At 35.8% G+C, this 16,035-nt stretch overlaps 1 protein-coding gene across 2 annotated transcripts in view; it reads left to right on the top strand.

Moving 5' to 3' along the window:
• Positions 1-16,035, top strand: part of LOC145249491 (stomatin-like protein 1) — a 37,499-nt gene that overhangs the window by 11,583 nt on the left and 9,881 nt on the right. For both annotated transcript variants that reach the window (XM_080111100.1, XM_080111099.1), the window contains exons 5-6: positions 7,335-7,417; positions 14,782-14,985. In XM_080111100.1, the coding sequence (XP_079967226.1) occupies positions 7,335-7,417; positions 14,782-14,985 (287 nt within the window). The remainder of the gene's footprint in view (positions 1-7,334; positions 7,418-14,781; positions 14,986-16,035) is intronic.

Below are 16,035 nucleotides of genomic sequence, written 5' to 3' on the forward strand. Positions count from 1 at the left end.
AACTGTCGGAAATTTATCCATTTTCAGTTTAACATGCTTTTGATTACTGATGAGGGTATGCCTCCAATGATTTCAACACTTTTATAATCACAGTTATCACAATCAACCAATCAGAAGCTTCAAATGTTATTATAAAAAATATCGAATTTTGGATTCAATTCAGTTCACTGTCTCGAAATGACTGAATCATGACTGCATTGATTTTTTGCCGCCATCTTTGTTACTAAGAATTACTCAACACTGGAGATCATGACTTGCATTGATTCTTTGCCGATTTGATTTACAGCCGCCATTTTTGTTCAACATAATGTCTCAACACTTAATAGATTATGGGCCCAGCACACTTCCACACATTCAATCGATGAGAAATGAGAGCCTTCAAAAAAAAATAAAAGAATAAAATAAAAATGGGGAAGTAAATGAATAAAGTCGAAAAAGGTCTTGTTTAAAATGAAGAAAAGATTATATTTACAGAAGTTGCAAATTATTCCCTTTGCAGAACAAAAAGCGCCAAGTAACAAAAATAACACAAAAAGATAAAAACGAAATGTAAGAAGCCCCCAGACGTACCCCTCCACCGTACTGTATACCGATACTCTATGGCTGACTGGGATAGCTTCCGTACATTCATATCTGATTTACCTCTGCACTCCATGTTTAAAAAGAAAGTGTCCTCTATAGTATCAGATCTGACCGAATGGTTAATTGTAGGCATAGACCAATTCATACCATTTAAAAAATTCCAACAAAAACCTAACAGCCAGCCATGGTTCTCCCCAGAATGTGCTGCTGCTATCGCGCACAGAAATCACTTTTTCCATAGCTACCAACGTAATAGATGTACTGAGACTAAAGCTGCTTTCAGGTCTGCCACTGTAAAAGAGTAATAAAAAATGCAAGAGAGCTATATGCCCAGTCTGTTAAATCCAAGGTAGCTGATCAGCGGCTTGGTTCCCACCAGTTTTGGCAAATAACAAATAGGATCCTGAACAGAATCCTAATTAAGACTGGCAGTTCAAACTAGTCATATGTAGTGCAATAATGGAAGTTGCCAGATATCAGACCAATTGCCTGAAATATGTTATTTTTTACAAGAAAATCATTACTTATCAAGGCCCGAAGGCCATTCAAGTATAAGGGTTAAAGAGAGGACGGTGGTCACCGGTACAACAGTTTAGTAATCATTAGTGGTGAAAAGTGAGTATAATTTGATTATTTAAGGGAACGACTCAAAAAGAACTTGTTTACATTGGGCTTGAAGATGACCATCTTGTAGTCAGCCAAAAAGCAAGCCAGCGAAACAGTTTTACAGGTGGACAGCTCTAGGACAGAAGTTTTGTTCGTAGAATCTGCATTTAGATTTAGGTGCAGTTAGAGAGTGGGGGAAATTGTTGATAGTGGTTGTAGCTAGTCAAGTGTTGTTTGTGAAAGTTTGGCAATAGATTAGAGCTCAGACGAGCACTTGCCATGAAAATAACGATAGAGAAGACACAGGCTCACAACATCTCTTCTGTGGGAAAGAAACCGAAGAGAAAGGGGCATCACCTACTAGATTTCGAAACCAGTTTTGAACTCTATCAAGGCTGGATAGGGTGTTCCTAGCAGCTCTGCCCAGGTGTGGTAACAGTATTCCATCCTAGGATGTAAGAATAAAATATAGTGTACTAGCTGGTCACCCGGCGTTGCTCAGTCGTACAATACGTTTAAACATGATATTTTAATTTATGCAGATTGTGTATGTCTTATTATAGAATCAGTTCTCTATTGATTATTATATATTATGAGGAATAATTTGACCGGTGGACTAATTTGCAAAAATAATAAAAATAATGATAATGTGGTTCATCAAATTCCGTCCGTGTTTGTTTACAATATCACTTCAGCTGATATTTGGGCTTTATGATGAATTTGCTGGAAAAGTCACTTCTGATTAATGTTTAGTTTTAAAATATGCAAACAAAGAAATGATTTGCAGTGATTTTAAATGGTACATCTTCTTTTATTGTGAATTGAACTCATTAATAAGAAAAAATTAAAATAAAATGGTGAGGTACACCCGGGCTTGAACAGGGGATCATTCGATCTGTAGTCGAATGCTCTACCACTGAGCTATATCTCCAGATTATAATAAATCTGTTTTTTTTTTGTTTTTTTTAAATGATTTTCTGAGATTTTATAAAATTTTATAAATTCCCTTGATGTAGCATAAAATATTCCCCTGTAAAAATTATTTTTTATCGAAAAGACAAAAAGACTTTTTTAAAAGATTTTGATACTTATTGAATGAATTTCGGTACAAAACATATCTAAGAACTAGTGCTGAGATGATTAATCGGAATCGGAAAAATTAGAGCTTTTCGGGGTATCGGAATCAGTATCGGAATTGGAAAAATTTGAGCCTATTTTCCGATGCCAAAATCGATTTCTGAAATTATCTTTTTTATTTGATTTTGGTTTAAGAAACATCTTCCACTGCTTGTAGTAATATTAAAATAATAAATATTTATTGATTTAAACTTTCAGTAAGACTAAAATCTCTAGATCACCCCCTCACAAGTGTGTTTTTATGTTTGAAAAAATATATGCACATTTAACATGTGTTTTTATGATAATCGGGACAAAATAACACTTCTATAGTTAAATATTTAGACATCTATAAAGAATCGGAAATTTAGTACGGAATCGGTAATTGTATCAGAATCGGGGAAAAATATTGGAATCGTTCCATCACTACTAAGAACACTGCCAGACATATAAATTACCTTTGTGTGAAATTTGGAAAAGGTAGGCTCAGCCATTTCGGAACCTATGAGGAAAGAACTCACACACCCCAAGTGGCTTTTATAAAATAAAGATTATACTTTGGAGGGCACCATCCATTACCATATTCCATCCCAATCTGTTTTTTATTCTTCTTCTTATTATTATTATTCCATTTTGCATGCAGGCATATAGTGCTTTCATAAGCAACATTGTAGAACCAGGTGTCCATGAAAGAGTAAACATTACCCATATGTCAGTCGGCATATCTTACAAAATAACTCAACTATTTTATTGTTTACTAGCATTTAAGCCCGGCGTTGCCCGGGTGTTTGGAGGTGTATGCTGAGCTAAAAAAAACGGTCAATTTTTTTTAACTTTGACCCTTATTATGACCCCTTAAGAATTATTGTTTTGGGCTCAAATTAAGTTATTAAGTTAAGTCCATGTCCAAGGAACCTATATCTAAAATTTCAAGTGTGTAGACCCAAAATTGTTGGAGGAGTTTGGTAGAGTTCTCAAAGGTCAAATCGTTAAACTTTGACTCCTTAATCGCCAAATTTCCGGCCGGAAACTGATCACATCGATTTTCCCAAATCTCAGTACCCTGTATATCAAATTTCGAGTCTGTAGACTAAAAATTGACAGAGTTATTGTGTAGGGAAATGTACACACACAGACAGACACTTTCATTTTTATATATATATATATAGATTGCCTATCCCTTACTTAATCATTGCCTGAACACTACCATTTTGAATGCAAACTTTGTCTGTCTATTTTCCCATGATAGCATAGGAAAAGCTCAAATTACTGAACTAAGACAATTCAAAAGCTACCCTGGCTGAGATTAATTTCTATATGTTCTTTCAATTAAAACATACATGCTTTTAAGTTTCTAGGATATAGTTCAAATCCCCCGCTAAAAATAAATTCAATAATCAATAGTTTATATCAACTAGAGCTTTCTTATATTAATAGTGTATATTTCAAAAGTTTAAAATGTATTAATTATGATTTCATATATATGTATAAGAAAGTTATGAAGATATATGGGAATTAAGCTACACAGAATCTTCCACGTTTTATCCCCCATAAGGAATCGTCAGGTTAAAATGCATGAAATTTCTGTTGCCTGGTCTTCGTATATACATATAATATTTAGTTTAACTAGCTAAAATTGTCATGCTGTTCTTCAGATAGCACTTTCATTCCTTGTTCTCTTTCAGCAGCGGAACAGTCCTTCACGACTGAGACAATTTTTTATTTTTGTACCTTTTCTCCATGTTAAAAAAACGACCCTGGTGTCTAACTCTGTCCCGTGGGGAGGCATTGTAAATAGGTACTACCTAGCTCTACTCACGCTGTCAGCACTATGGAGTATTATTGCCACATCTTCCACTAGTCTCTCGCTTTCAGACAGGGTTCAAAAACGTATCTCCAACCTAATATGTCCCACACTATCAACCAAACTCCAACCCCTGTCTCATCATCGAAATGTTGCATCAATGTGTCTGTTTTAGAAGTGTTTTAATAGAATGTGCTCTGACGAACTCCTAGCACTTGTCCCTCCTTGACATATATACTCCTGACTAACCCAACAAGCAGCAAAATCCCACCCCTACTCTGTAGAGATCTATAGATGCAGGAAAGCCTTTTACTCTAATAGTTTCTTCCCTCTGTTAGACTTTGGAATTCCCTCCCATTTCCCTGCTTCCCTAACTGTATTAACATGCAGGAAGTTTAAGTGTAATGTGACTCTCGCTGCTGAACTCCCTACATAGTAGTAGTTTTAGATTTGGTTCCAAATTGTAGCCCCTTACGTTCAACTGGTGCTGCACCTTTTTGGGGTCAATAAGAATAAAAAAGAAAAATAATACTGAAAATTGGTACATAAAATATTATATCTCCTTTTAACGTTTTATGTGGAGACATAAATTCATACATATATATATGTTTTGTATGGATATCTGTATGTGCATATATACCCCCCTTTTTTCCCTAGACACTATAAACTAATCCATATCCAACAAGCCAAGCAAATCAATACAGGCCCCCTAAAAATTAAACCAGCAACAATAACTTTAATTCTACTTGCTTAGCATAGATGTGCATGTCTCTGTGTATATGCATGTATATATGTCTATGTGTGTGTGAGGCCATCTGCTTTTCTCTATATGTATAGTTGTATAATTCTATATACGGATATAGGAATGCATGTGTGTGTGTGCGCGCGTATGTGTGTGTGTGTGTGTGTGTGTGCATGTACATCTACATCTCACTAGACATCCGTGCATGTATCTTCATCTATATTTGTCAAACTGGGCCTATATATATATATATATATATATATATATATATATATATATTTTTTGTGTACAGAAAGTTGTTAGTTGAGACAGGTCATTGGTACCGTCGGTTTCAAGCCCGATAATAAGGCCCGTTTAAGGTATCCTTATCGAGCTCTCTTCAGCCAATATTCGTCAATTATATATATATATATATATATATATATATATATCCTTATGTTTGCTTGTGTGTGCGTTTCTGTGTGCGCGTGTGGGAATGTGCCCCCGTGTATCGTATATAGATGCATGTGTGGATATAAGTATATATGTGTCCGTAGGCACGGATGTGTGTTTGCGTGCATCTAGCTGTTTATATCTACACATATATACATGTGTCTCTGCAGGTGTGCATGGCTGAACATCTGTGTACAGATACAGCTGTTACCTGAGTTCATGTGCAAATTTGTGTTTATATATATGTGTATGTGTGCCTGTATCAGCGATGCATTTAGCACTGAAAGTGAAATCAAACGAAGCCACTGCCCAAAGCGCCAGGTTGGTGGTCCACCCCATATGTGTTTGAATTTTCGATGAATCTACCTGGCCTCTCCTCGTTAACTGCACCCGTACATTTCTTTATTTTTATTTATTTATTTATCTATTTATTTATATCTGTTATCAATTACCTTCTTTTCCTAGCTTTGCCTTGTTTGCTTGGTACAGGTAGGTGCATGTCTGTGTATAAATGTGTATATATATGTTATATGTATGTATATATATATATATATATATATATATATATATATATTGTGTGTGTGTGTGTGTGTATATGTGCATATATGTATGTATGTATATGCCCAATGCACCAAGTTGGGGGCCCACCCAATATATATATGGAAACTTTGCGATGCATTTGCCTAACCTCGCAATATAACCACAACCATCTGCTTACTTTCTTTAACTTTAATTTTAATCTTTTATTAAAATTTTAAAATTTTATATTTTTATTTATTTCATATATATATATATATATATATATATATTTTATATTATTATTATTTATTTATCTATTATTGTCTATTTGTCTTAACTTTACCTTATTTACTTAGTATAAATTTGGACATATCTGTATATATATATGAATATGTTTATAGGTATGTATATATATATATATATATATATATATGTATATATATATATGTATGTGTATGCCTATATGTGTCTACGTGCTTATAATTTTATTAACACTTATTAATATCTATATTTATGTAATTGCATATACATGTGTAAGAGTGGATGCATATGTATGTGTATGTATGTATGTACATCTGCTTCTTACTTAAGACTTTATCTCCACATATACTTATATAAGTGGGCTTGTGTGTATACATATGCATATATATGTGTATATGTGCCTATATACTTTTATCAGTGTACATATATGTATAAGAATTGTGTATGTGTGTATGTCTACTTATGAACCCATATATGTCTGCATTTACTTTGTTTATATATGTGTGCATGTACGTATGTGTCTGTATGTGGTTGCTTAGAAGTGTACATATGTATATATATATATGTATGTATGCAAATGTGTGCGTGCGTTAACCTATGTAATATAAAATAAACCCTTTATAAATGACAAGGAACTAGCCAACGTGCAACAGCAAACCTTTAAACGAACATTGTATGTCAAAAAAAAAATGACATCTACACTAACCCATTCTCTCTCTCTCTCCCTCTCTTTCCCTCTCTCTCTACCTCTCTTTCCCTCTCTCTCCCTCTCCCATCTATTTAATATACCTTGCGAAAAAAACAAAAGCCAGTTAAAATTTAAAACCAAAATATTGAAACTTTTCCTCCTCTCCTTACCTCCCTCACTTTTCTCTTTATCATCCTCTCCACCTCCCCCTCACTATATCCATATATCTCCACCCACGCCTTACCTGAATCTACTACCCCCACATACACAATACAATCGAATGTATCTTTAACCTTCAAAACTGAAATATTGTCAACACCCGCCTCTCCCCCCTCCCCTTTTCTTTTTGTTTTTTCTTAAAAACACCTTTTTTCTAATGACTAACAACCACTTCTGCGAGGCCTAACGGAGCTGTCGTATCGTCAACATGGTCCAACATCGGAAACATATGCAGCCAAACAGATAAAACGTTAATAAAAAAATAAAAACATATATATATATATATATATATATATATATATATATATATATATTCAGGATTTATTTAATAAGTTATTTATTTGTTTGTTTTTTGTTTCTGACAGGCATCGTGTTTGTTTTGCCTATGATTGACCGTCACCATTTTGTTGACATCAGGACACGTGCATTTAATGTGCCTCCGCAACAGGTAAGCATTTGTTTCGATACTTAAGTTTTACCATAATCTTGTCAGAGATAGGGAAACCTGTTTAATTATATGTCTGCCAAAAACATACCCTGTAGTAGGGTGGTAAAAATATACTTCATCTTTTAAAGCGATTCAATATACTTTATTTTATATGTTCAATACTTTATTTTATATGTTCAATACTTTATTTTATATGTTCAATACTTTATTTTATATGTTCAATACTTTATTTTATATGTTCAATATACTTTATTTTATATGTTCAATACTTTATTTATATGTTCGATAGTCTATACTGAATGATGTGGAGTAAAAAAAAAAGACGTTGATTTTGCACAGCTTAACATTTGACAAATTTTCTTCCTCTTTCTTTTCTTATATTTATGTACTTCCGATTATTTTGCTACATGTTAAATCTCTTTTCTCTCTCTCTCTCCTGACCAGATTTCTTTTTTTTTTTTTTACCTTGCTGTGTTCTTTCACCCTTCCTGCTGACACTTATTTCTTTCTATTTTTATTATTCTTATTTCATTTTCCATTGCTTCTGGTCTAAACATATCTGATGATCTGTGATGTTTTTGAATATGTGTATGTTTATCTATATATCTCCATATATCTATCTATCTATCTATCTATCTATATATATATATATATATATATATATATTTTTTTTCTTTTACATTTTAACCCCAAACAAGGCACATTTCCACTTTGATGTAGGGGGTTACTATTAGGGACACAGGCTACAAGGGTACTAGGTGGGGGGAGTCGGGCAGCAAGATGTCGGTTCACATTACACTTGAACTTCTGCATGTCAGTACAGTTGAGGAAGCAGGAACCTGGAAGGGAATTCTAAAGTCTAGTGGTTCTGGGGAAAAAATTACTGGAGTAGAAGGCTCTCTTACATCTAGGGATCTCAATTGTGAAGGGGTGGGATTTTACTGTTTGTTGGGTTTGTCGAGGGTATTTATGTCGAGGGGGTACAAGTGCTTGCTGTTCGTCAGAACATTCACCTTTAAAGTACTTGTAGAACAGGCAGAGGCTGAAGCTTGGATGATAGTTGAGGACCTATTAGGTTGGTGACTCTCTTTTGAACCTTGTCTCGAAGTGAAAGACTAGTAGCAGATGCACCGGCCCAAATATGACAATAATACTCCATACATGGGCGGATGGTGGCCTTATAGAGGTACAGGATACGTTCGGGCATTAGTTTCTTTCTAGCATGGTAGAGAGAACCTACCTTTTTCTCAGCAGTCCTGGCAATGCTCTGAATGTAATTTTTCCAACTCCTGTTTCCTGTGAACATTAGGCCGAGGAGTTTAAAAGATGTACTTTCAGATAAGGAGTCTTTGGCCATTGCTATTGGTGGTAGAGAAGGTTTCTTGTAGTTATTGAAGGAAACAAGTTTAGTCTTGGCAGCATTGAATGTGACCATCCATTTTTGTCCCCATTCCACTACAGATTGGAGGTCATCCTCTAGTGTTTCTGCCATTTCTTTTGATATGTGTTCATTTGTTTTCCTGCTGTGTCTGTTATAGAGCGTGGTGTCATCAGCATATATACCCATCTCACAGACAATTTTGTCAGGGAGGTCATTTATGAATATTAGGAATAATAGAGGATCAAGGACAAACCCCTGAGGCACTCCCACATTCATATAATTGTTTAGATGTATGACCATCGAGGACAACCTGGATTTTTCTCTTATTTAAGAAGGATTTAATTATGTTAAGTATTCTTCCAGTGATACCATATGATCTGATTTTCCTGAGAAGACCTTCATGCCATACCCTGTCAAAAGCCTTTGATATATCTAGAGCTACCGCTCTACCCTCCCCTGCTTTTTCAAGTGAGTGGTATATACGCTCGGAGATTACAGTTAGAATGTCTGCTGTGGAACGGGCTTGCCTAAATCCATATTGTTGGTCAGTCAGAAGTTTAGCATCTGTAAGGTGATGGACTAGAGCTTGGTTAATTATGGACTCAAATAATTTGGCAAAAAGTGGGAGGAGGCTAATGGGGTGGTAATTTACTGAGTCAGTTCTTTCGCCAGAATTCTTGAAAACTGGTACCACAGAAGCAGTTTTCCAGCAGGCAGGAAAGCAAGATTCATTAAGGCATTTGTTGTAAAGTTTGGAGATGATTGGAGCTACTTCAGCGGAGTACATTTTTAATAGCACAGCCGGGATGAGATAAAGTCCACATGCTTTTGAAGTGTCAAGATTTTTTATGATAGCATGCACCTGAGAAGGGGTGGTTTTCAGACGTCCCGGTTGAAAAATCCCAAAAGGGAATTTGTTCCCGAAACATATCGTAAAATAAAAAAAAAATTATGTACGTGTCGGCTGTAAAATTATTACAACCAAGTAGCACCTACCCAGATTCTTGACATTACTTCCATCGTGGAATGTTCTTATGAGATTCACGGTTAACGAAATACCAGCCAATGAATAACGGAACAACACGGTCATATGCCATACACATGTCATTTATTATGCATAAAAGTTCAACAACCAAGACAAAACATTTAAATGAAATAATAATAAAAGAAAACATGCAGGTCAAAAAAACAAAAAACAACAACAACAAAAAAAAACAAATCAGTCCAGCGAGTAGACATTGATAAAGTATGAGGAGGGGGGGGGGAGATGATATTGAACGATACTTAGCTGTGAGGCAATCCACCTTCGTCGGCGTGCGATTCAGTGTCTTTCAGGTTTCACTTCTCCATTTCCCTTCCCTTATATTTTCGTTCTCACTTGTTTCTCAACCACCGATATTAGGACGTTTCATTCCCACATATCCGAACCTCCCTTTCGGCTCTAGGGAGGAGGTTAACATTGAGTGGGCTTCCGATTTATTATGCGAACCATATTCGCTGATGACGTTAATGTTTTGGCCGCGATCAGTTTCATGTCATCTTCTCAATGAAACCCCCTTTTTTTTGTGTCCCGCAGTCCCGCATGTAAGCATGTGATTCTCCCTAAAAGTTTGTTTTTCTCCTCTTCCTTTTGTTCTCCTTCCCCCTGCTGCTTCATTTGGGGTTTCAGATGGGGTGTCTCGATGATTTCTCGTTGTAACCTTGGCATGTGTCTTGCCGAATGACTTGGAGGGAGGGAGGGGGGGCGATGGGGTGTCTAACTCTCTTCCTTTCATGGGTTAACGTGTGGATATTTGGTTGCCGCATGTCTCGATAGCAATGGGGTGGGGTAAGGGTGTCTGACTGATAGATATTCAAAATAAAATTAAAGGGGAGGGAAGGACACTTCTGTACTATGCCCTTTTTTCTTAGGAGCCTTGACTGTCGTACAGATGGCCGGGTTTCAATCCTGGCTTGAGGTAGTTGCCTGTCTAGCTGCACTGATGAGCTGTGAAACAGCGAAACAGTACTGTATGTGGTTGACTATATATATATGTAATTATGTAATTTCCGTGTTATATTTATATATATATATATATATATATATATATATATATATATATATATAGATATAAATAAAAATATAACACGGAAATTACATAATTGTCGATGCAATAATTTATGTCAACCTTATGGTATTTTCAAGCATCTAGACAATTACATTTTTGATACTGAAAGAAAGAAAAAGAATCGGGCCTCGACCGTCAAAAAACCAGAGGGGGTGGTAGTAGCAATCCACTTAATACATTTTATAGAGAGGGTGGGAGGGATTTTTTAAAAGGAAAAAAAAAAAAATATTATGACACTTATAAACGGCAGCTCGATGTAACCACACACACACACACACACACACTCCTAAATATGCACGTTCTTACACGTAAATGCCTTGACACGCGTTTACTAACCTAGGAAGAAGAGGGAGAAATATAGAATAAGCAGCGCGTAATGGAAAAAGAAGAAGAAAGAAAAAAAGGAGAGAGTGACCATCCGCTGCCTGTCATATGGTTTCATTAGTCTAGAATCTCTGAGAAAGAGAAGGGAAAGAAAATGGAGATTATACGCGCGTCCTAGAGTTAATTGAGTCATGGAAAGTAAGTCTATTAAAAGATAAATAAAAAAATAAAAAAAAATTTTTTTTATATATACAAAGTTTTAAAGCTATCTGTATGTTATCATGTTAAAATTAGTTAGAAATAAATATTATCTTATAATACATTTAAATATTGTATTTGTAATATATTACTATGAATTAAAAAAATTGAGTCTTATGTAGTTAATATTTTATATATTTTTATGTAATTAATTTTATTGGTGATTATAGCGGTCGTTGTAATTTTGCTCACTAATATTTCACTTCTTAATTGATTAAGATGCAGAAAATTGCAATATTCCATAGGACGTATATAGTTTCGGTTAATATATACTTTTATTCATTCCGTACACAAAAGTACTTTCATGCACGCATAAACAAATAAATAAAATAGTTATTATTTTACAGTTTTGTGTTAATTTATATTAAATCTAATAATGTTTAGTGGTAGTATTTGATCTTTTTGACTGAACTCAGTTTAATAACTAATGTATTATCTGCAGAGAGAAACTATTTTCTTAAAGCTATCTCATTTATTATTAAGTAATTTGGATAGACAGGTATTTCGGAAAAAAGTACACCCAACTTAGATTTCGGACAACAAATCATCAAGTAGTTATTATCGAGTATATACCGGACAGCACTATAATTGCCGGTGGGGTGGGAGGGTTTATCGTAAATAATCTAGTGGTGTTAAATTCGGTCTCTTTACCGTTATAGAATTATCTGTTCGTCGGATCTGGAGTTATTGGTTATTTTAAATTTACATTTATGTCTACATCTGGCCATCAGTTCATCTCGTTTATTTAGGAGATTATTGTGTTCGTACTTCAGGATTCTTATTTTTTCCTCGAGGCATAAACTGCATCTCTGCCTAAAGCCGTTTGGAACATCCAAATAACATAGGATTGACCATGAAACCACTGGGGATCGGTTCTCATTTTTTAATAACCACCATTGTTTAGCTAACTCGGTTTTGTTAAGTTCTGGGTTATTGAAAGAATGTTTGTGGTTATAAAAACGTTGTTTCCAGTTTCCGGCGGAGATACCGAAGTAAACTTTTTTGTCCCTGTTATTATCTTCTGGGTGGATCGTGGCCTTATAAACCACGCACTCAACTTTACAATTACCGTTCAGTGGGCAGTTATTTTTCACTTGGCAGTTACATTTGTCTACTGTAGCCTTATTTTTATTAGAGTTGTTTAATATTTTACTATTATGAGTGCTAATTATTCTGTCCATGTTTTTAGTGCACGAGTAACTTATTTTAATGGTTTTTCTATTAAATATCTTCCTAAGTGGATTATTTATGGTAAAATGCTTATCTATTAGGTTCAAAAATACTTTCCCTATGTTTATGTTGGATAGTTGACAGTAAGAGGGATTGCTGAACTCAAATTGAAATATGTTAAGGTTTGGGGATTTTTGGGGCTAAATGATGGAGCCGCAAATGATGGACTTAGTCATTTTTTTTTTTTTTTTTTTTGCATGGTGCAGAACTCAAATTTATATATGTTAAGGCCTAAAACTGCACCGCTTGTTCATTTTCACCAGGATTTGACGTCCCCTGGAGACTTTTGGAGCTAAATGAGGTGGGGGGGGGCAATGCTGAACTTAGTCATTTTTTTACCTCGTTCACTGTGCACTCACAGGGCACCATGCATGCTTCATTTGTTTACATAAAGACTTCGCCCTATTAATATATATAGCCCTAAACATTTGACACTCTCGTCATTGACCGTCCCTTTTGAGAAAGCCTGCATAAGACAGGCGAAACGTTGAGCTTCTATGTCTCTCTGCTTCCATTTTAAATTTCATATCATTTTTTTTTATCTATATTATATTTATTTATTAAAGCTGATTGCTTTTCTGGACGTCCTCGACACAAGTGTCAGGGAGCTTCGTTTTGCTATATGTTCAGTTTCGCATTTTTTTCATGGAAAAGCCAAAGAAACAGGTGGAGACCAAGAAATATCACAAAAATAGTGTGTAAAAGTCGGCCAAATAAAAGATACACGCGACTCCCTTTCGTAAATCAGAGATATTATAATCTAGGTAGTATATAAAAGGTTCTAAGAAACAGTGACCCCTCCCCTGAGCGCCCCCCTCCTCCCAAAAGCCTTTGCTGGACATACACAAAAAACGCACACACTAACACACATTTTGCCTTTTATATGTATAGATATTATATGTACTTACTCTCATTACGGTATTTATCTATTTTATTTATTTAATTTATAAAAGTAATCCCATAAATTAACTAAGTCCTATAATAGAGATAACTTAATGCATATAATATATATGTAAGGGAAGAAACTCTGTCATCACTTAGGAAACATATGATAGTGTTCATAATAGCTGGCATTATCACTAAAAGAAACAACAAATTGCAACTATATATATATGTATTTTTTATTACATTTTCACCCCAAACAAGGCATATTGCCACTTTGTTGTAGGGGGCTACTATCAGGGACATGTGTAGGAAGTTGGGCAGTAAGATGTCGGTTCACGTTGCACTTGAACTTCTGCATGTCAGTACAGTTGGGGAAGCAGGGGCCCAGCAGGGAATTCCAAAGTTTAGCTGCCCTGGGAAAGAAACTACTGGAGTAGAAGGCTCTCTTACATCTACGGATCTCTACTTTGAAGAGGTGGGATTTAGCTACTTGTCGGGTTTGTTGGGGGGGGGCACAAGTGCTTGCAGTTCGTCAGAGCATTCAACGTTAAAGTATTTGTAGAAAAGGCAGAGGGATGCAACATTTCGTCGATGGGACAGGGGCTGAAGTTTAGATGACAGTTCAGGACCTATCAGATTGGCGACTCTCTTTTGAACCTTGTCTAGGAGCGAGAGACTAGTGGTAGATGCACCAGCTCAAATATGACAACAATACTCTATACATGGGCGAATGGTGGCCTTATAGAGGTATAGTATACTTTTGGGCATTAGTTTCTTTCTAGCATGGTAGAGAGAACCTACCTTCTTCGCAGCGGTCCTGGCAATGTTCACAATGTAATTGTTCCAACTCCTGTTTCCTGAGAGCGTTAGGCCGAGGACTTTAAAGGATGTACTTTCAGATAAAGAGTCATTGGCATTGCTATTGGTGGTAGAGAAGGTTTCTTGTAATTATTGAAGGAAACGAGTTTTGTCTTGCAATGTTCTCCCCATATGCACTGGATGACATCATAAAATAAAAACTCTGCAACCCCCTTTGTGTCTGTCGGGTTAGGGTTAGGGTCACATTATCGATTGTGTCTGGTTGATTCAAGCGCTAAACTCCTTCTCATTTCATGTATACAATTTCTATCGCATTCAAGTGAACCATAAATATGCTTAATATTTTCTATCTTTCTCAGCTTTTGACTGCAGACGGTGCTGCCATTGAAGTCGGAGCTGATGTCTACCTTCGTATTATCGATGTACAGAAGTCAGTTACTTGTGTACAAGATCTGAATCACTCAACTCGCCTTCTTGTGCAAATGGCTTTAGTTAAACAACTCACCAAAAGGTCATTGGATGAAATTGAGAAAGAAAAAACTGCAATTGTTAACTCTGTGCAGGTGAGTCGATTCCACTTAGAGTTTGCACTTTTGGTGTGGTAAATTAGACATCTGTTGTGGTAGATTAGACATATTGTGTGGTAGATTACACATCTTGTATAGTAGAATATAAATCTGGTGTGGTAGAATAGACATCTAGTATTGTAGATTATATATTTGGAGGAGTAGATTAGACATCTGGTGTGGTAGATTAGACATCTGGTGGAGTAGATAAGGTATCTGGAGCATTAGATTAGTGGTAGATTCTACTTAGAGTTTGCATTTTCAGTGTGTTAGATAAGGCATCTGGAGTGGTAGATTAGGCATCTTGTGGAGTAGAATAGACATCTAGTGTTGCAAATTAGCCATCTCATGTGGTAGATTTAACATCTATTATGGTAGATTAGCCACCTGGTGGTAGATTAGGTACCTGGTGTTTTAGATTATGCATCCGGTAGATTAGACAACTGGTGGGGTAGATTAGGCAGCTGGTGTGGTAGATTAGGTATCTGGTGTGATAGCTTAGACATCTCTGTCGTAGCTGAGATATCTTGTGCGGTAGATAAGGCATCTGGTGTAGTGTAAAGAAAATCATTTTAAAGTAGAGTTGAGTTTAATGTTTTCTAAAATCCTAAATGAGACGATCATCTACGCTAAAATTTGGAGTTAGCCTGTTTTCAAGATGTCACAAAATCATTCTTTGTAGTTTAGCTATAAAATTTGATTTTCTTATTTAAAAATAAATTTATTTGTTCCCACAGAAGAGACATTGCAAGCCTGTCTTTGTTTTATCGCTATTTCCATGGCGGGTGCTCGTCTGAGCTCCAATCCCTCGTCCCCCCTCACCAATCTTTCATGAGAAACACCCGTCTGGCTGAAACTACTGTCAATAATTTTCCCCACTCTTTATCTGTGCCTAAATCCAAATGTAGATTCCATGAGCAAAGCTTCTTTCTTAGAACTGCACGCCAGTGGAACTCTCTGCCGCTTGCCTGTTTCCCACATGACTACAACTTGGATGTCTTCAAGTCCAACATAAACAAACTCCTGACAAACCACCCCCTTAAGTAA

This window comes from Euprymna scolopes, chromosome 28 (genome assembly GCF_053919585.1).
Source record: "Euprymna scolopes isolate OS-2025 chromosome 28, ASM5391958v1, whole genome shotgun sequence".
NCBI lineage: Eukaryota > Metazoa > Mollusca > Cephalopoda > Sepiida > Sepiolidae > Euprymna > Euprymna scolopes.